This window comes from Armigeres subalbatus, chromosome 2 (assembly GCF_024139115.2).
Source record: "Armigeres subalbatus isolate Guangzhou_Male chromosome 2, GZ_Asu_2, whole genome shotgun sequence".
NCBI lineage: Eukaryota > Metazoa > Arthropoda > Insecta > Diptera > Culicidae > Armigeres > Armigeres subalbatus.
The window spans coordinates 27446401-27469589 of NC_085140.1; the positions used below are offsets into that span (position 1 = coordinate 27446401).

The 23189-nt window shown below is 38.5% G+C and overlaps 2 protein-coding genes across 3 annotated transcripts in view; one reads left to right on the forward strand and one right to left on the reverse strand.

The window, feature by feature from the left end:
* Positions 1-8803, forward strand: part of LOC134214678 (uncharacterized) — a 28181-nt gene extending 19378 nt beyond the window's left edge. Inside the window, exons 5-6 of the mRNA XM_062694001.1 lie at positions 8410-8485; positions 8547-8803. Of these exons, the coding sequence (XP_062549985.1) occupies positions 8410-8485; positions 8547-8722 (252 nt within the window). The 3' untranslated portion in view covers positions 8723-8803. The remainder of the gene's footprint in view (positions 1-8409; positions 8486-8546) is intronic.
* The window catches only part of LOC134218367 (serine-rich adhesin for platelets), a 428012-nt gene that overhangs the window by 313385 nt on the left and 91438 nt on the right, over positions 1-23189 (reverse strand). The window lies entirely within an intron of this gene.

Sequence of the window (23189 nt, forward strand, 5' to 3'; positions counted from 1 at the left end):
GTTTTGTATGGGTTAACGGTTAACACAGCAGGAATAAGAGCATATTTTTATACTGTGGAATCATACTGAAAACAAATTTTGCTGTCAATGAAATCAACATGATTACTAAGTTTGAAATCATGAGATTCTTAATTTGATATCAAAATGAGTACTCGATTAGATTAGAATTCATAACAAAAACAGCATGTTTTGTTTGCAGGTAGCTTGTAATCTTCTTAAATATCTCACTTTAGATAATCGAGAGCAAAATTTGATGTAAAGCTGCTATCATTATGATAACTGAAGAATGCATATTGAAAACATGTTTTGATATCATACGAAGCTGTGACTACAACAGCGCAGGAAGTGTTAGGCACTGCACAGTGACGCCAACGAAATGGTTGGTTTGATGAGGAGTGCCAGCGAGTGACGGAGGAGAAAAATGTTGCAAGGAGTCGAATGCAAGTGGCTCGTGCCCGTTCCAACAGAGAGCGGTACAGTGTAGCAAGTGCAGAAGAGATACAAATCCACCACAGAAAAAAATGGCAACATGAAGAGAGTGTGAGAGCTGAAGTGCAGGAGAACATGGATAGAAACGATATGCGGAGGTTTCTTTTTGCAACTGTCAATGGCGGTATAAGACTGCGCCAGTGCCCGCCATGTGCAATGACCGAGAGGGGAATTTGCTGACAGACAAATCTATGGTGGCAGCCAGTAGAAGGAGCATTTTGAAGATTGTGTATCAAGCAACAAGATGGACATAGTCGACGACGGTCAAGCTGTGGAGCCACCAACGCTGAACGAGATAAAGAAGGCGCTAAACGAGCTGAAAAACAGTAAAGCTGCTGGGAAGGACAAGATCCCGGTCGAGCTTCTCAAACACGGAAGTGAGCAGCTGCATCAATCAATCCACCACATTATCCAGAAAATATGGGAAGATAAAGAACTGCCTGCCTGCTGGTTGGATAGCATCATATGCTCAATATATAAGAAAGGACACAGACTAGAGTGTGCCAATTACAGAAGGATCAACCTTCTAAACTCGGCGTATATAATCCTGTCGCGTATCCTGTTTAACAGACTGAGACCGCAAAACCTACAGAAAGAACTTTGGAGAGCTACAAAACATCTGAATTTAAAATCGTTGAATTCTACACATTTGGTATGACTGACGAACGAAAAATTAAATGAATGTAAAATCCTACAGCAGTCTTTTTATTTTTGATATTGCTTATGAACCACGTAAATATCGTTATCCTCGTGAAAAAATGGTTAGACCCCTGAACAGACGTAAAAAAAATTATAAAAAAGCGGAAATTTTTATTTTTTTCAAGATAAGCGCCTAAATATCGAAATTTTCGTAAAAAAAAATAGTTGGACTCCGAAACCAACGAGAATTTAAAACAAAAAGCCGCGTAAATTTTTTTTTGTGTAAACGTTTAGATTTCAAAATTCGCGTGAAACAGGGTTGCAGTGTGTCCAGCCTCACAAAAAGTGAAGAAATGTTGAAGTATCATGAGAGGAAAAACCATTCGATTTTGGCAACATAAATATTCCGAACGTGTTGCCAAAATCGAATGGGGTCTGTACTACAATCAAACTTTAAATTGAATGAAATTAAATTGTTTCATTGTTTTATTTTTCGCTCAATTCAAAGCATAAATATTTACAATCACATTGAAAATGTCCAAAGGTATGGAGTGATAGGACAACACATCCACGGAATTGAGAGCCGCCAGGTCTAACAATTTAACGATTTAACTGCGAAATAAGCAATCGATGATTTTAACCCTCGAAAGCCCTAGACCGCCTACCGCCCGCCGTACTTAGATTATTTTTTGTAGTTTTAGATTGCTCAGATTTCAATAAGTTTTTTATGTCGATCAATAATGTAAACTTCATTGCATGTTCAAATGTGGTTTAAAGTATATTTTTTTTGAAAATTCCACAAATTTATAAATAAATAATTTAAATAAGAAATCATGTTAATATGTAAAAAAAATATTGAGCCTCTCGAATCTCAGTGGTAGCATACTACAACCAGACTGTGGCTGTTTGAATCCAAGTGTTTATATTGTATATTTGCAAACCACGGTAATTTAGTTTCGAAACTACGCAGTTCAACGCACGATGGGGAAATGAGTAGCCATTAAGGCTCAAATTACCGTCATCCAGTCATTGACGAGAAAGACAGCCACGTGCTCGTATAACCCCCCAGTAATAAAACCACCCACTGAGGAGAAAAAGCAGTGTCCAGCTGGATGGGAAAGTATTTTTGTTTCAAAACTACATCATCCAATAGCAGAGACATATTTATATCCGGTGGATGCTTCATTTGGTTTTATTTCGATTTAGTTTTCAAAAAAACTGCCTTTCGCAATATTTTTTCCCATAAGGGGAAATCGACGATTTACTCTCACGCTCTCTTATATATCTCTATATCGAGCGCATCCACCGGATATAATTATGTCTTCGCTATTGGGCAATGTAGTTTTGAAACAAAAATACTTCTCCCATCCAGCTGGACACTGGTTTTTCTCCTCAGTGGGTGGTTTTATTACTGGGGGGTGGTACGAGCACGTGGCTGTCTTTCTCGTCAATGACTGGATGACGGTAATTTGAGCCTTTCGAAAAATTGACTCTAGCAAAATTGACTAGCTTGAAACCCTTGCACAAATCGTAGATGGAGTTGCAGAGATCAGCATATCCACGGTCATTGTAAATCTGCCACAATTAAGCGGACCAGATTTTCTCCACACACCTGGCCACGTCCTTACAAGTGTTTTTATTTGTTAATATGTAGTCCTATCATATGCTTAAGAAAGCACTCGGAACCGAAACAGCTTTCACAGATGAAGGAGAGAAAAAAGAATGGCAAACATATATTTAAATCAGTTCAATCAAAGTTAATTGCATATTTCCGGGGATTAAACCACCCCACTTGGACATTAATTTACAATGTAAATTGTAAAATATATTTTTGCAATTCCTGATCATAATACCTGGTTTACAGTTGGTGTTTGAGTGATAAAACGGCCTACTTTTCCATACCAATGACATGGGTGCTTTAATGAACGTTATGCAACTCAAATGGGTTGCATAAAATCCATTATAGCACTCATTTGGGTGCTATAATGGAAAACCAGCATTAAAACAATAGTTACATGACCACATTCAGCTAAATTGGCTTGGGTGAGTGTTCAAATGGCGCTTATAGGGTTAAAAAAAAGTTCTTGAATATTTCTTCACATAATATATGTTGCAAAGAAACAGTTTTCATTGGAAAAGTATTTTTGGTCACCCATTTGTATGAGAATTCTCCATAGTGCAACGGTGGAACTGCTATAATGAATAAAGAATAGCTCCGAAGCAGCAGTGTTCAAGTTGTGGGATCCAGGCAATGAGAATAACAATTAAGTAAAAAAGAATACTCATTCTCAATACTGTCGATGATAAATTAATTGTTTTGAAGGGCTTAGGGTACGATTTTTGTTTTGTTATTTATTAGTAGGGGAGAACAGTGCAAAACGCATCCACGGGACAAAATTGCCTAACTCATAAAATCACTCATATCTTTTGTAGGGAAATTCTGAACAAATATTACCATTACAATTCAATATTAGTTATTCTCTATCGAGCTGCAACGAGAAGAACCATGTGCGATGTTTTCACTCGCAAAATTTTCGTTCAAGCCGCTAAGATAAACAAACAACCATGCGTTCACCATTATTTCACATGCAATCGAATCATTTTACACCACCATTCGGGCGTTTTGCTCCAGGTCCATTTTTAAAACATATGTATTTTTATTGCTTAAGTAAGAAACAAAAACATTGTTTTCGGCTGATTTGATATGATCAATAAATCCAAAATAACGCAATCCGTCTTCTAATAAATCAGCAGAAAGCTGAGTAAAAGTTCATTTAATCATCGTACAATGTTCTGTGAAATTGTTCTGTAACATGCATTTCTGAGCTCAATCGAGCAATCAGAACTAATTTCCAGATCAAATGAGTGGCGGAGGTGTATTTTTCCATACATTTTGGCTGAAATCCCCATACAAACTTCAAATCAAATGCGCCAGCTTATGCAATAAGCGATGAAATTTTGAGAGATTGATTTTCTCACCAAAAGACACAATCCTGGCGGGTGCCCCGTAGAATTCAACAAACATTTTTTTTCCCCATACTAAGCTGGGAAGTGATGCTGGACAGTGATGCCGGTGTCAAAGTCGTGGCAACATTGTGGAAAACATTGAAAAGCTTAAGGGGTGCATATTGAACTATTCTTCCCTACAAACGTGACACGCAATTGTCTCCATGCTATCGGAATACAGCTTAATGAAAAGCTTACTTTTCCCGTTTTCTTTATGTGCAGTAAATAATTCATTAGATTGAGTGCGTGCACCACTTCAAACACACACACACACACGTTTGGTTGAATAATTAATTACATGAACATCTCTCCTGGTTCCAATTGTTGTATTGAATAATGCAGAGCACATTATCCAATACGACAACACCTGTTCCAATTATGTAATTGAATACACAGGACTTTCGGGTGAGCGCGAATCATACTTGAATACCTTATGCTATCAGTACACTGTTTAATTTGTATATAAGGGAGTCAAACGCAAAAGTAATTGCAAAGGTTGCTGTAATCAACTTAAATTTGACCGAAATGTCACTTAAACCCCTCTGCTTATAACCCTTTTCATATATAAACATGAAATGGCCTGTGTTCGTATTCATATAAGGTACAGTGGGACAAGTGGGTAAAGGAAATCGTATATTTCATGTTCATCAAGTCATAAAAGTTGAAGATAATATTGAAATTGATCATATTTATGACATAACGAATCATCTATCCAATCTTTATATGCCTGCGAACAAGATCTTTGAAAAATACTTTTAGGATACAAAATATTTGGAAAATAAAAAAATCGATTTCAATTTCTCACTTGCCCCACATGTGGGGTAAGTGAAAAAATGACTTTAAAAGAGGATTTTTCAATATAAGAACACATTTTCTGTTCATATATTTCATGCAAATGATAATTATACTGAATAGAGCATAACTGTGATCTGTTGTGATGCTTTTTGACACTTCATGGAAGTCAAATAGCACTAGTGCCTCCATTGAATGATTTTTATATTTTTGTTTTCTTTACTTGATTTTTTTGAGATCTAATATCTCATCTCCATTTATGTCTAACACTACTTTCTATTTCATGTTTATAGTAAGATAATGAACCTTGGCGATAATGCAGAGAAATTATCTTTGAAATATTCATCAAACCTGGAATCATATTGTGTTTCATTAACAATCCACTTATGGTTTAAGTAGAAGAGTCTACATTACCAAACAAATAAATTTTATAAATTTCAACTAAATAAATCCTAATTGTTGATATATTTTCAATAGTAGTGCAAATATATCAACATGTATTAAAGCTATATAAATAACATTTTTTCACGAATTGTTTATCAAACATGGATTATTTAAAACACTGACACGCTTGGCACTTTGGGTTCCTGATTTAGTATTACCACGTATCACTGTAATAACCAAAAGCCTTCGAATGAGTTCGAATTAGTATCATTTGTTTATATACGCTTAATAGAAATTATTTGAGTTTGGAAAAATAGAGAAATGCATTCAGTGTCGGAAAATTTTCACTTGCTCACCCATGGTAAAAAACAGGCAACGCAATAAAACATTTTTATCAAAATTTATGATGTTCATATCAATATTTTTGTGACTGGAATTCAAAACTACAAAGAAAACCAACTTATCAATGCACTAATTGAATGTGTTATAGAAACCAAAATTAAAAAAATTGTATTTATTGACACTCAAAACAACTTGTGCAAAAGATAAACTTGAAAGGTTAATAAACTTTTACTCTCGCATGTTGAAATGGTTCATTATTTCATGTTTTACTTACTCAACGCATTGGTTTGAATGGCCTTGTATGATTGTGAAGTGAAATTGAATAATTCTGTACTTCATCAATAAAATACTTGCGTTTTTTTCACTTACCCCATTTACCCACTTACCCCACTGTACCTTAACTTAAAAACGGCTGGATGGATTTACTTTTATTCCTATTTTTATATTTTCTTCATAGTTTCCGACCACTGTGTGAAAACATGGATTATTATCGAAGTTTCATGTACGTCTGATTTTTTTTTCACAGAGAGTTAGGCAAAGTCATGTTAGGCACGGGATGTTTTAAAATATTTCATCGGCGATTTTTTTTTAAATGTGATTTTTATTGTTATTCTCTAATATTCGGTATGAAAAGTCAATCGATAACTCAGCAATGGATGAAATTGAGCTTGATTTTGCTTCCAAAACCTAGGAGCATATGCGTTAGCTCTGCTAAGGTTGCGTGTAGAGACAGAGATAAGTTTTGTGTTGATTGTACTGTGGTAGTGGTCGAAGGGTTGTGTTTGAAGGTGTTGAAAAATTTTTTACCTTCCAAATGCTTGGAGCGGCCGTATATTACGTTTCCTACGAAGCATTTCTACAACGAATAACGTTACCTTCGGCTTACGTAATCAGTTCCAGGACTAAGTTTGGCTTTCGAAATTTACGACTAAAAGGTGTTAAGTACAATACTCAGTGAGAGGTCTGAAAAAAACGTGTGGCACATACGCATGAGTTACGCGCTGTTTCATTTATTTAAAAATTAAAATGTTATCTATCTTGTAAAATACGGCGCACTTCAGTGGGCAAGTCAACTAGCACAAATGTTGAAAAATAGAATTGCAGATTTTATTTAACAGAGAACAAGATAGAAGATAATTGCTGAAATAAAATCGTAACTAACGCTAAAATAATAGAAAAAAAACACTTAAGAAACGCTTGAATTACATGAAAAAATGATTTTTTACCATTTTAGATCCGTTTAAATATTGGTTCTCTATACAGAAAAACTACAAATGTGTATATTTATAATTTTGAGGGTTAATTACTATGATTCATCCTGTGCTGAGTTATCAATTGACTTTTTATACCGAATATAAGAAACGAAAACAATAGAAATAACTTTTTTCTAAAAATCGCCGATGAAATATTTTAAAACACCCCATGCTTTATTTCAAATGACCTTGCCTAGCATTCTGTGAAAAAAATCAGAGGTACATGAAACTTCGATAATAATTTTATATGATATTTTCTTATACGATAATCACGAATAAAATTGAGTAAATCGTGAAAAATTAAAATTACAATTCATATGGAGATTTTGCATGGCCATTTCACTACGCACATTTTCGCCTACTATGCAGGAAAACGTCTGTCGGATGAACTAGGGGGCCGGAGTACCGGCGCGTTCTGCCAGAAAGGATGGAATCTAGCTTGACCGAACTCAGGAATTAGCTTTGCGATGTCGGATTCAACTACCGACGGGCTTCACCGTGAGAAATTATGCTGACACGGACTTGGGGAACTGTTTGGTGACGTACAGTCCCGTTCGACCTTCTGGGAGGCGTTGCACCGCGTGGGTGGTGCCACTTACCGAGGTCATTATACCACCACGGTATTCACTTTTGTTCATGGATTGGTTCAGTAATCACACGCGATACTAAAGCGTACACTTGAGCTGATCGCGCCGTTGCTCCTTAACGTTTAGCTTCACTTCTCAAAAACGCGATAATGTGCGAGCCAAGCTCTTTAACTATTAGCACTTAACTTCTTTAAAACATGCAAAAATAACTTTATCGAACTATTCTTCACGCTATTCCAGGATCAAGAGAGCTTTTCTCCCTTGTAATGGGGCTTTTATAGCTCAGTGGGCGCTGGTCGGGTTGAGTCGTCCGTTCGGTTCGTCCACCCCATCAAACGATCATCGGGTTCGAATCTTTGCGCGCTTCGTTGTTTCGAGCAGTTGGATTTTGGCGTGGATTACAGTGGATTACAGTTGAGTCTATCTACTTCATATGATTCATGAACGAATTTCGTTTAATTAAATTTAAATTGAACGTTTTTCATATAATCAAAATCATTATATTGCATGTGGAAATTTACATTTAAATACATATCTATTTATTTTCAAATTAAAAGTTCATCAAACCAACAGTTATTAAGCTTTCTATGCCCGCCAATTGCATAAGTATGTGCATCTTGTATGACAAGTACAGTGGATACACTATGCCCTGGGAGCTGAAAATATTACCTATCGATAACATCCTATGCTGGCCCTAGAATCGAACTCGCTTTCTCCGGATTCACAATCTCACGTCTTTGCTCGCAAAGCAAATTGGAGTCCCATTTCTCTATATCCTGTCAGCCAAATTTGAAAAAATAAAACAGATCGTTTCTTCGAAACTGTTACTTAAGGAGGAATGAAAATATCTCGTGTCCCAATTTGTAGATGCTGATAAGTCTTGCCACAGCCACTGTAATATTGTTTATATTTTTCAGTTTCTTAACGACGTACTCGAGGATTCCACATTTCGGACGTACTATCGCTCATGCTCATCGGACCTTTGTAATTCTGGTAAAATAAGTAACTTTACAATTTCCTTTCAAATCCCCTCTCATCTTGAAATCGCCCGTAGGAGATGGATTGCAAACTGCCAGTGGTCTTTCCGGATTGGACGCAGGAGCTTCGGAGAATTTGCTCGTACCGGGCCTGCTAGGATCCGCTTCCACCACCATCCGGGGCAGCGGCTTTCTTGTGCCATCGTTTCTCATTTCAATGATAGCAGCTCTTCACGGGACGGCTATTGTTTAATAAACAAACAAACAAATGAGCCTCATAAAATATGTAACTAAGTTAAGATGAACCGGATATTAAAATTCGAACCGATCTGAACTCCACGTGGAAGATTCATTCTCTTGCCCCGTGCCTCTCCATCTAGTTAAATCACAAAGAAGAAAAAACTACGCTCGTAAACATCTAGTCCAGAGGTTACAAGGATGTTCGGCCCAGTGCCAGCCAACCAGCCAGCCACATAAATGTCAGCGTTGTGCCATCCAATTTGCCTCGGCTCTGGCTGCGGAATCCTCGGTGCTACAATTTCATCCCAACAGCTATTTACCTAATACCCGGACCGGGCCAGGGCTATGCGACGACAACGAGGCGACGCGACGGTGGGCAAGTAGCAACGCGAGCGCGAAATTGTCTGTAAACAAGACGTAGCCAAACAAGCAGCAAAAAGGAACGTACTCGTTTTTTTTCTGTGCAAATTTTCAAGAAGCAGTCGGGGCGAAAAACGAAAGCACTATCACAGGGAAAATAACCCAACCCGCAAACTTTATTTGTTCAAGCAATACATTTTTCTTCGATAACGAGGTTTAAATTGTTTTTGGAACTGTATTCAATCGTACAATCCAACATAAAACATTCCACTGTCGATTTTTCTCGGTGTCTTCTGAGAACATCAATTCCCGAGATTTACCCCCAAATAAATCCATTTCATGTGTGAATCTTTCCGCCTCTCCATTGTGTTCTATGAACACTAAATTTACCTGGTTTATCACCGCTTATAAGGGTCTAATACAGCTCCCAAGGGGAAGCTTACGTTTGTACCATCGTTTTCGGCGTACCTTCGGTGTCGTAGAATAACGGATGGTTTCCGAATAAACCGACTGAAAATTTAGGTATGTAGGAGAAATTATGGCTTTGACTGGTTTTGTTCTTATTATTGGCAAGAGGTTTTGAAATACTTACAAGATAGTAGTTAGTAAAACTTACTTCGCCTTTATTTATCTCTTTTGATGAAAACAGATGTTTTACATTAATACGAAATGTAACAAAACCTGTAAAATTAAAATAAAATAAGCACCGGAACGGGATTTGTAATCTTTTTGTTTATAGGAACTAATAGTTCCAGAATTACTTTACATTCCTTTGGGATAACAACGGTTCGGCATTTAGAAAATTTCGAAAATAACTTATTCATACGAAACGATTCCGAAACATTTGAATAAAAACGCCACACTAAACCTGATTCTATTGGCGATTTTTCAGAATTTCGCAAGTACTTATACTGCCGCTAACCGCAAATCGAGCACATCTATATATGGCGTTCCATATACAGATGTGCTCGACTTGCGGTTAGCGGCAGTATAGGTGTCTTTAGTATATTTCTGGATGTCCCGGGAAGCTGCAAAAGAAGGCACTTTTGTTTTATGTTTTCTCTATTTCCATGATTTCTCACTTCCCAGGTCAGGTCAGGTTGCTTCTCATAATCATTCACGAATAAACTTCTGGTGAGTCTGAATGAGTATTTTTTTGCCTTTCTCGTATACTAAGTATACGGTAAAGGCTATATGATCGCTCCAAAAACAAACTTTTTATAGAAGGCCCGGAGACCCATAGTGTTATATACCAATCGACTCAGTTCGACGAATTGAGGTGATGTCTGTGTGTGTGTATGTGTGTGTATGTGTGTGTATGTGTGTGTGTGTGTGTGCGCAAAACTACTCAACAAAATGTCACTCATTTTTCGGGCACTTATCCTCAACCGATTTGCTCGCAACAAGTTGCATTCGACGCAGAATCCTGTCCCATTGTTTCCTATTTGGAATTGGCCAGATCGAACTATGGGATCGAGAGTTATGGCCAAAATACAAATTCATTTGAAAAAATCGCGTAAAAAATGTCACTCATTTTTCGGACACTTATCCTCAACCGATTTGCTCGCAACAAGTTGCATTCGACGCAGAATCCTGTCCCATTGATTCCTATTTGAAATTGGCCAGATCGGACTATGGGATCGAAAGTTATGGCCAAAATACAAAATCATACGGAAAAATCACGTAAAAAATGTCACTCATTTTTCGGGCACTTATCCTCAACCGATTTGCTCGCAACAAGTTGCATTCGACGCAGAATCCTGTCCCATTGTTTCCTATTTGAAATTGGCCAGATCGGACTATGGGGTCGAAAGTTATGGCCAAAATACAAAATCATACGAAAAAATCGCGTAAAAAATGTCACTCATTTTTCGGGCACTTTTCTCAACCGATTTGCTCGCAACAAGTTGCATTCGACGCAGAATCCTGTCCCATTGTTTCCTATTTGGAATTGGCCAGATCGAACTATGGGATCGAGAGTTATGGCCAAAATACAAATTCATTTGAAAAAATCGCGTAAAAAATGTCACTCATTTTTCGGACACTTATCCTCAACCGATTTGCTCGCAACAAGTTGCATTCGACGCAGAATCCTGTCCCATTGTTTCCTATTTGGAATTGGCCAGATCGAACTATGGGATCGAGAGTTATGACCAAAATACAAAATTCATTTGAAAAAATCGCGTAAAAAATGTCACTCTTTTTTCGGACACTTATCCTCAACCGATTTGCTCGCAACAAGTTGCATTCGACGCAGAATCCTGTCCCATTGTTTCCTATTTGAAATTGGCCAGATCGGACTATGGGGTCGAAAGTTATGGCCAAAATACAAAATCCTACAAAAAAATCGCGTAAAAAATGTCACTCATTTTTCGGGCACTTATCTTCAACCGATTTGCTCGCAACAAGTTGCATTCGACGCAGAATCCTGTCCCATTGTCTTCTATTTGAAATTGGCCAGATCGGACTATGGGATCGAAAGTTATGGCCAAAATACAAAATCATACGAAAAAATCGCGTAAAAAATGCCACTCATTTTTCGGGCACTTATCCTCAACCGATTTGCTTGCAAAAAGTTGCATTCGACGCAGAATCCTGTCCCATTGTTTCCTATTTGAAATTGGCCAGATCGGACTATGGGATCAAAAGTTATGGCCAAAACACAAAATCATACGAAAAAATCGTGTAAAAAATCTCACTCATTTTTCGGGCACTTATCCTCAACCGATTTGCTCGCAACAAGTTGCATTCGACGCAAAATCCTGTCCCATTGTTTCCTATTTGAAATTGGCCAGATCGGACTATGGGATCAAAAGTTATGGCCAAAATACAAATTCATACAAAAAAATCGCGTAAAAAATGTCACTCTTTTTCGGACACTTATCCTCAACTGATTTGCTCGCAACAAGTTGCATTCGACGCAGAATCCTGTCCCATTGTTTCCTATTGAAAATTGGCTAGATCGGACTATGCATGGGATCGGAAGTTATGGCCGAAACACCATTTTAGCCTTTTATACGAAAAGGCTGTATGTTCGCTCCAAAACCAAACTTTTACAGAAGGCCTGGAGACCCATAGTGTTATATACCAATCTATTCAGCTCGACGAACTGAGGTGATGTCTCTGTCTCTCCCACTTCATACGGGAGTTTGGCAGAAAGCCGGTCATGAGATTTATATCATAACAAATATTGCCCTCCGCTCGCGTGATGGGAATGACATTTTCGTTTTCTTTTTGTGTAGTCGGAGCTTCAGTTCAACTAACATCCAAAAGTGATATCCTTAAAATATATGACTGGGTGAAATAAAACAGGGTTATGTACGTCAAAAGATTGGAAAAGGAAACAAAATGTCGAAATTCTTATTAGCATATTGTAGATCAAGCTGAAAACCGAACCGAGGTCCCGCGAAATCGCATTTTCTCGCATTTCCGGATGTTGCAACTGCATCGCGAGTAGTGCGCAACTGTGCCATAGTCGGGCACCACTCGCGATGCAGTTGCGACATCCGGAAATGGGACAAAATATGATTTTCGGTTTTCAACTGGATCTACAATATCTTTGCCATAAATAATCTGATTTTCATAGAACGGACAAAGAAATTTGTCTTTTTTACTCCTAGCCACTAGCTCATCTTTTTTCAAGCACACACATTTCACGAAGGTCGAGAAAGGCACCATCACCGCTAGGTGGATTAATCTGGGTTTTAATAAGTAGATTTACATATTTTATCTAGTCTTAATTGGATTTAATAAACACATGTTACGTATATTCCAAGCTTTCAGTTTTTAAGCTACAAAAGTGTATACAACACACCATCACACATTTATTTAATCTCCACTCTATTCTGCTAAGCATTTATGACCTCGCATCCGCACTTAAGTGATTTTGCTCTCCAACAAATGCAATAATCCTACTCTAATATTGTGCAGCTGCGGTCTATTTCCTCAGATATGCATCGTTCACATTGTCCACAAAACATAGTAGTTTTATGACACGTCTGACCCTTTCCCACTTACAAAGCTCTGCGAGAAGAGTTCACGTGGCTGCCCCTTTCGGATCTGCAAGTCACTATATTGCGTCTGTCCACATCTAAATTGCGACCGAATGCCACAACCCTATTTCGGGCCACAAATAAGGCAGGAAATTGCACATTGACTGTCGTTCCACTTCCGATTGCATGCACTCCGGCGACTGACCCCGACGACGGAGAACCGTAAACCTAGTTATGTGGCAATGTGCAGTAGAAGCACGAAGAGGACATGGACGGATGTAAGCCAGAGTGGACTAAGTAATGATATGAAACATTTAAAATTAACAAATAAATTTTTAAACATATCCATTTAAAAGAAATTCAAACATGTGGGATGTGCAAACGCTAGAAACATATCATTAATGAAAACAAACTCCAATAGTGCCTTTCACGGAAAAAAGTATAGTTGGATCCAAAATCCCACCGACCATTTGTAGACGATAGATTATAAGAGGAACGAATGAACGAACCATAGTCGGATCGGTGCCTACTTCGATCGTATCATCAACTTCTTTGTAAACGGCTTATTCGCTTCATTGCCATCGACCACCGCGGAGGAGCCGTCGGATGTCACACAGAAAAAGGGGCAGCAAACAAAGCCCTGCACAACTACTGACTGGAGAAGTGCGCTTCAGAAGCGTTCAGCCGAAGAAAAGAAATTCCAGCACGCAATTCTTCGGAAAAGTATATCTACCATCACGGATGAGAATTTATTTAATGATAAAATATGAACGTGGCACTAATAAATAGGAAACTTTCCTTGGAAAAATGAATTAACTTTATTTGTGCTCAGTTATAACGAAAGCATGAAAAACAAAGTTCAATGTGATAGACAATCCTTAGCTGGACTTTTGTGCCTCGCAATAAAATGACAACTTTTGCAATCATTTCCAAGGCTCTCATAGATGAGCAACGCTTCGCTCTACCACGTGACGGTCAAATTTTTAAAATATATCAGAATCGCTATTTCTTCAAGCTTTGTTTTTCTTAGACGACTATCTGCGCTTATTTTTGGCTGCGATAAAAAGTAGTCGGAAGATTAGTTTTTATTATGCGCTATACAATACATTGATGATCGTGAATTCAAGAAAAATGATAAAAACGGAGTTTAGATCAACTTAGACTTGGGCCAATAATTTAGTGAAAGGATTTCGTTGGATTGGCGAAAATTTCACCATTCAAATCACCGAATGAAATAGAAATTTGGAGCAGGCAATTGAGTTGAACGTAGTACTACGTCTGTTATGGGGCCCTCCTTAGCCGTGCGGTAAGACGCGCGGCTACAAAGCAAGACCATGCTGAGGGTGGCTGGGTTCGATTCCCGGTGCCGGTCTAGGCAATTTTCGGATTGGAAATTGTCTCGACTTCCCTGGGCATAAAAGTATCATCGTGCTAGCCTCATGATATACGAATGCAAAAATGGTAACCTGGCTTAGAAACCTCACAGTTAATGACTGTGGAAGTGCTTAATGAACACTAAGCTGCGGGGCGGCTCTGTCCCAGTGTGGGGATGTAATGCCAATAAGGAGAAGAAGAAGAAGTAGTACTACGTCTGTGATTTCTATACTAAGCTACTTTACGATTGCGAAACGTAACCGTCACGTAAATATGATACCGTGAGGGACCGAAATCCGTTCTCCATATGAGATAACAGTTTTAATTCACTTTAAGGTATTTAATTTATGAATATTTTTTCTTATCCTATTCATACAGTTAGTTTTTTGGATATTGAAAGGAAAGTAGGCTTTGAAATTAAAATAACGAAAATCTTAAACAAATCGGCACCGAGCAATCGCGGAATATAAATTAAACGGATCTCGTTTCACAGTGCGTATTGTACGTCCGAACATTGACTCTGATCACTACCTCGTTGTCAGTAAAATTCGATCACGGTTGTTAACTGTATCGAACGAAAGATCACAGAAGCCAGAAGCTTGACGAACGGATAAGTGCAATCAACGTTAGCGACAAATCAACGATCTATGGGAGTCGATGCATGGAGCGTTGAGGACAACAGCACGAGAAGTGGTAGGCACTGCCCAGAGGCGACCCAGCAAGGGTTGGTTCGATGTGGAGTGTCAGAGAGTGACAGACGAGAAGAACGTTGCCAGAAGCCGGATGTTGGTGTCGGATACCCGATCGAATAGAGATCGGTACAAGGAAGAAAGAGTAGCCCAAAAACGAACCCACCGCAGGAAGAAGAAAGAATATGAAGAACAAGTGATTAGCGAGGCGCAGGAAAAAATGGAGCAGAACGATATGCGGTTCTATGAGTCTGTCAATGGCGTGCGGAGACAGACAGCGCCATCTCCCGTCATGTTCAAAGACCAACAAGGGAATTTGCTGACAGATAAAACTGAAGTGGCTGCCAACACTTCGAAACTTTGTTGAATAGTGGAAAGGACGGTGCATCCAGTTCCACAATAGCCGGGCAACCAGTGGAGAATGTTGAAAGCTTCCAATATCTTGGTAGCCAAATGGCGTCAGACGGCGGTACCAAGATCGACATAGGCGCACGGATCAAAAAAGCAAGGGCTGCCTTTGCGAGTTTAAGAAATATTTGAAAAAACAGGCAGATAAGTGAACGCACGCTAGCGAAACATGGTGTGTATCAGTAGAGAACACTCAACGGCTGCAGGTGTTCATTAACAGATGGCTGCGGTATATAATACGGGCCTGGTGGCCTCACAACTGGATCTCAAACAACGAGCTCCATCGTCGTTGTCACCAGAGGCCGATAGCAACAGAAATTCGGGATCGGAAGTGGGGTTGGGTCGGCCACACTCTACGTAGGGGCGGAAACGAAATCTGTAAACAAGCATTAGACTAAAACCCAACTATAACCCAAAAAACCCAGATTAATCCACCTAGCGTTGGTGGTGCCTTTCTCGCATTTAGTTGAGACACCAACCTTATATGGAGCTTATATGGTTCGATGTACCATTTTCTTCATAACTTTTAAACGCAATGACCGATCGTTATAGAATTCAATAGTGATCAACAAGGCTTTGTCCCCTGTCGAATGAAACTTGTTGCGAGAAAATCGGTTAAGGATTACTATACAAAAAATTGTCTAATGTTTTTTATAGCTTTTGTGCACACACATACACACACATACACACACACACACACACATACACACGGACAAACAGACATGTGCTCAGCTCGTCAAGCTGAGTCGATTGGTATATAATACTATGGGTCTCAGAGGCTTCTATAAAAAGTTCGTTATCGGAATGAAATGATAGCCTTTCGGTACAACTTAGTTGTACGAGAAAGGCAAAAAGGCTCGCTTTTTACATATTTCCAACAAACCTCTGCAAACGTTTAGAAAAAGTCGAGTTTTTTACCGATATCAACAGCTTTCATACTGCCTAGATCAATTTAAAAGACCATTTAAAAAAAAAAATTACGGATTCAATCAATCTTCATCAATTTGGTTGAAAATTTTTCTGGTGACTGTATTCAAGATTTGATAAAACATATAGGCACTTTGAATCTGTAATACTTTTCAAAATGGTAAACAGATCCAAACAATATGAAATCTGTTGATTGCAGTTGATTGCACCACGGACCAGGTGTTCGCCATTCGCCAAGTACTACAGAAATGCCGCGAATACAACGTGCCCACACATCATCTATTCATCGACTTCAAAGCCGCATATGATACAATCGATCGGGACCAGCTATGGCAGCTAATGCACGAACACGGATTTCCGGATAAACTGACACGGTTGATCAAAGCGACGATGGATCGGGTGATGTGCGTAGTTCGAGTTTCAGGGGCATTCTCGAGTCCCTTCGAAACCCGCAGAGGGTTACGGCAAGGTGATGGTCTTTCGTGTTTGCTATTCAACATCGCTTTGGAAGGGGTAATACGAAGAGCAGGGATTAACACGAGTGGTACAATTTTCAATAAGTCCGTCCAGCTATTTGGTTTCGCCGATGACATAGATATTATGGCACGTAACTTTGAGAAGATGGAGGAAGCCTACATCAGACTGAAGAGGGAAGCTAAGCGGATCGGACTAGTCATCAACACGTCGAAGACGAAGTACATGATAGGAAGAGGTTCAAGAGAAGACAATGTGAGCCACCCACCGCGAGTTTGCATCGGTGGTGACGAAATCGAGGTGGTAGAAGAATTTGTGTACTTGGGCTCACTGGTGACTGCCGAAAATGACACCAGAAGAGAAATTCGGAGACGCATAGTGGCTGGAAATCGTACGTACTTTGGACTCCGCAAGACGCTCCGATCGAATAGAGTTCGCCGCCGTACCAAACTGACAATCTACAAAACGCTAATTAGACCGGTAGTCCTCTACGGACACGAGACCTGGACGATGCTCGTGGAGGACCAACGCGCACTTGGAGTTTTCGAAAGGAAAGTGCTGCGTACCATCTATGGTGGGGTGCAGATGGCGGACGGTACGTGGAGGAGGCGAATGAACCACGAATTGCATCAGCTGTTGGGAGAACCGTCCATCGTTCACACCGCGAAAATCGGACGACTGCGATGGGCCGGGCACGTAGCCATAATGTCGGACAGTAACCCGGTGAAAATGGTTCTCGACAACGATCCGACGGGCACAAGAAGGCGAGGTGCGCAGCGGGCAAGGTGGATCGATCAGGTGGAAGATGACTTGCGGACCCTCCGTAGACTGCGTGGTTGGCGACGTGTAGCCATGGACCGAGCCGAATGGAGAAGACTCTTATATACCGCACAGGCCACTTCGGCCTTAGTCTGAATAAATAAATAAATAATAATGATTGCAGTTAAAAAATCGTTTTTTTTTTGCTGAGGTCTGTTAGAAATATTAGGCGATGAATGTTTTTACGTTTATTTATGGTGAGGGGCATACTTTTGAGAATGGAAAAAATAAGTTATATGGCATTTGGGTAGCAATATTTGACTTTAAAAATATTAAACAAAATTAATTTTTTTCGCGGATTTTTTTATTCGTTTTTGCATTATGTATATAATGCAGAAAAAAACTATGTATTTAATAAAAATTCCGCGGAATAAAATAAAATTTTGTTTAATTTCGTAAAATTTCGAATCAAATGGACCTCGTTTTCGTTTCGTTTCAATGTCTTAGAAGCAAATCTGAATTTCGTTTCGATTCGTTTTGAACCAACAATAGCTTTTCTAATTTTGTTTCGTTTCGTCAGGAAAAACTGTGTTATCCCATACCCTTAATATGCATCATTACCGCTAGGTGGATTAATCTTTTCTTTTTTTTTTGTAACAAACATCCCATGTAATATTTTGGTTTTCAAATGGTTTTAAGGCACTCTTGTAGAGTAAACAATGGTCTTGTAAAGCGTTATGAAACTAAAAATCTTACTTGGGAACTGTTCTGTGTAATACAAAAATATTTAAACTTCCTTTTAAAACATACTAGCTTTATGCATCCGGCTTTGCTCGGAATGGACGAGTAAACTATGCACTTTTTTATCTTTATAAGGAGACTTTCAGCCCTAGGCTGGCTCGCCTCCGAGCCACACCGTAAGGTGAATTCATGTCAAGGATGAAATTTCACATTTACAATAGAAATTCAATTTAATGCATTATTTTTTTCTCGATCCGGTGTTGTACGTTTTCCAGTCCGATTCGTCCTGCTCTCTTCTATTGCAAATTGCAAGAAATCTATCAAGAATTCAAACTTTGGGGACAAAATTGTCACCTGTGCAGTGCACTTTTTCTTCTTTTGAACCACCGATTTCAATCAAATTATGTGTATTAAATTTGATTATCCTAAGGGAAGATAACAAATTGGAGGTGGGATGTTCATTGTTAAAAGAGGGAGGGGCAGGGGGAAGGGTTATTGTTAAGTATACCGTCAATTTAGTGTAACTTTCAACCCTCAGGACCGTTTTCAACCAAATTTTGCACAACTCTCGCGTGATTTTTGAAAACGTCGGAAGTCCAAAAGAGAGGCTCTCTTTGTTTATTTTCTCTTTCGATTATTACAAAGCCATACTAACATTTACATGGGATTTTCCAGCACCGACCTGAAGAAAATAGCTTTGTCTAGTGTGCTGAGGTGAAAATATTGCAACAAATTTTAAGGTAGCCTAGATATTAGCAAAAGAAAGCGTAATGAAAGAGAGTCTCTCATTTGGACTTACGACGTTTTCAAAAATCACGCGAGAAATATTCTCTACCCTGATTAGAAGATTATAGAGGGGTGGAAAAGTCATTAAGAAAGGTGGAAGGGTTTTGTTTAGAAAACGTACATTGAGTGTAGCTTCTGAACCTCTGGAACCTCTGTACCGAAAATTAGTTATCCATTTTCAAAATGTTACTATTCAAAAGATCATGAAGGTATTGGTTTGTTTTATTCTGAATTTGATGTATTCATATGTTTAGTTTCAAATCAGAAGTTTATTGTTTGTTGAAAATTTGTTGTTTTCGATGTATCGCAAATTGAAAGTAATATTGAAATTTGAGTTTTGGACATACGGCTTCGTAAGAAGGGCATCGAGACGAATAATTTGACCAAGCGTTTCGTTGTCCACCCTGCAAAGGTAAAAAATTACGAACAACAAGCTTGGGAATACTATACGTTCGCTAACCTGTAGGAAAAAGAAAGAATATCAAGATCAAGTGACGGAATTTGGACCAGAAAAAGTAATCAATATTTTAAAACGAAGCAGTTTTATGCCGATTTGTGACAAGGGGGACAATACTTTTAATTTTCTAGAATAGTGCAATATTCATTCAGTAATTATATTTTTTCATAAAACTAAACAAGTAGAATTAACATATAATGCTATAAATTTTTTAAATTCATCCAATTTTATTCGAAAAAAATAATGTGCATAACTTATTTTTGATACAGTCCTTATTCTTTATTCTGATTACACGATCATAATCATTAGGAAAAGAAGGCAGGTATGGTGGGTGGGTGACTACAGAAAGAACATTCCATTGTAGTTTTGGAACCTTACGACCGATGTCAACCAAATTTGGGATACATAATTCTGTTCTAAGGAGACCATCATTTTATTCTTTTTTCAAGTTTGTTTATTTGGTAGGCTCAGGCGTGTTAGGAGACCATTATAGTGAGTAAGAGTTTTGATGGGAAAAGGGGGAGAAGCATTTTTCTGGAAAAAAAAGTATTAGAATGGAGAAGATGCGCGGAGATAGGAGGAGAAGAGAGAAAAAGAAAAAGTAGGAAGGGGAGAAGAAGATAAAATTAAATAAGAATGGAAAGATGAATGGAGAAGGAGCCTGCGTCACATACAGCCCAAGAGTTTCGTTGTTCAATCTATCGCAGTATTAAGCCACACGGTATTCGTCCGAATGACCAAACACCAGCTAGGATACGAAGACAATCATCCATCATATTGCAAAACAGTTTGAACACCGAGGTGCATCAATACGTCGATCTATATCTTTCTCAACCGTCTAAGACGAATTAAGTACTGTCCATTTAATTCCACCAGTTAATTTTCGTTATCTTTGCAGATACGTATTTCGACCACAACTGTGTGGTCGTCTTAAGTGTCTCGTACTTGACTCGACTCAAGTCGAGTGTCGCACACGAGCAGTGGGATTTTAAACAAGAGATGTGAGGAACAAGAAGTAAGAAATGAGAGAAGTATAGAGTGAAAGAAGTGCAATTGGAAAACTGAGAAGTGAGAAAAAGGAGAAGAGTGAATAACGAGAAATAGGAAATAAGATATGAGAAAGGAGAAGTGAGTAATGAGATGTTGAAAGTGTTGCTACTCACTTGTGAAAATTCAGATGTGAAAATTGAGAAGTGAAAAGAAAGACGCCAAATAGTTACATGGGATGTGATAAATTGGGAGTAAATGTGAAAAGTGACAAATGAAAGATGAGAAGTGAGAATTGAGAAATAAGAATTGAGATTAAAGAAGAGAATAGCAAGACGCTAGAAACGTGAAGTGAGACGTGGGAGAGAGTAGTGGAAAGTGAGAAATGAGATGCGATATTTTAGCTTTTGATAAGGAGAAATAAGAAGCGAGATGCAACAACTGAGAAAAAAAATTTAAAAGTCTGAAGCAAAAGAGTTTAGCAGTGAGGATAAAGAAGCATTATATAAGAAGTGAAAAGTGAGAAGCAAATAGTGTAAGAAACAAGAAGTGAATAGTGAGAACCGAGAAGTGAGGAATGAAATTGAGAGTGAGAAATATGATGTCTGAGATCCTTGAATTGCTTTCCTTCCCAACCATATTGTCTATCCGGAACAAAGTTAGAACGCTTTTTATACCGAAGTTGGATTTTTCTCCAGATACAGGCAAATTTCCCAACTTCGGAAGTAGTGCGCTGGATTCGCCTAAAAATGCGCTAAACAACGCATCAATTAGTTTGACAGATAAAACTTCGGAAGTCCCGACTTCCGAATTCTAAGTTGGTGCTACGCCGACAATATTATAGTTGTTTGCGAGGGAAGACATAGAATTGCCAATCTGGTAAAAGCCGGTTCGAGCAGACCTCATTCTGATGGAAATTTAGAGCCATTGGAAAAGAAGAAGAAGAAAATTATTTTGAGCTTTTTAGTGGAATGTCTTCACTTGTTATAAGACGAGTTTGTACAATCCCATTTAATTCCACCACTTAATTGTACCTTGACAGATACGTATTTCGACCTCAACAGTAAGGTCGTCTTCAGTGTATCGTACTTGAGTCGAGTCAAGTACGAGACACTGAAGACGACCTTACTGTTGAGGTTGAAATACGTATCTGTCAAGGTACAATTAAGTGGTGGAATTAAATGGGATTGTACAAACTCGTCTTATGACAAGTGAAAGAAGAAGAAGATTAAAATTTTTGGATGTATTTTTGCCTAAATATTGAGGCCTCATTAATTATTATCAAAAATTGCATCAATCAATGCCCTATGTGATTGGCCCAGAGTGTAAAATAATCGAAAATTTTTGGTGACGTTCACCTTTCTTCACTTGTCAGCTCACTTCCAGACACATTCATAGTCGGCTCTGGCCTGTCAATATTCGGGTGAATATTAGTCATTGAATATTTACGCACATTCTACAAATTGATAAATTATCTGAAATCTGAACGCGTTTTAAATGAGTAAAGTAATTTATCACATAGAACTGAATGCGATTTTCATCCACGAGGCACTTTCAACGGTAAACATCAATATAAACAATGCTAATTATGTTTTTTTTCCTGCACTTAGTAAGCACATTCAGTAACAGTCAAATGAATGAGTTGGTAGAGTAGTCGTCTGACTATGTCATTGTATGTTTTGAATAATCATGCGATGTTTGTCAAAATTCGGACTAAAGTTGAAGATGGACATGAAGATGAATATTTTAAGCTCTGGATTGGCCTCGTTTAAATATGCACAAAAATACAACACTTTGAAGTAAAATCATTTTCTCGGAGTCGGAATTTATTCGGTTTTCCAACCAAATTATTATTCCGTATTGTAGATGATTAATTTAATCATTAATAAACACATAAGAAGTACACATTTTTGATTGTTATCGTCGTTAAATTAGAAGGGTTGCATAGGGGGCGCATATTGGTCGTTGTTCCTCTGTGGATGCTTCGTTTGTTCACAAGTCGCTGTTGTTGGAGATACCCAATTATATTACTATTGTTCCCGTGCTTGTATGCGGCTATCCAATTGGTTCATACTTGGATTGGATTACCAACAAAGTGTTGTTTTATCATGGACCTTTTATTTTTTTAATAAATTAGCCGTGTGGTGTCGGCAGCTGGTTATCTGGCTAAGAATAACATTACGGATTGCCTGTTCCAGTGGTAAAAGTCCACCATACAGGTGACCCCTAATTCTCGGTGTGATGCGGCTTTATGCTTACCGTGCCTACGAATGAATGGTTAGGGGGGGTCTAGTAATAACCTAACCGCAAACGGAGCCTGTGAAGCACCAGGGCCCCTTTCACAGTATTTTAGCCCTCGCTGCGCTAACCGGAGCTATGGCGTAGTTGACTTTTTACTTCTCCGAAATAATCGGCTACTCTTATTCAACCTCATCGTGAGGTTAAATAAGAGTGGGGTTATGAATATGTGTTTTAATTAGTTTTCAACAAATTGTCACCTATATGGATTCGCATTTTGCGTTTTTT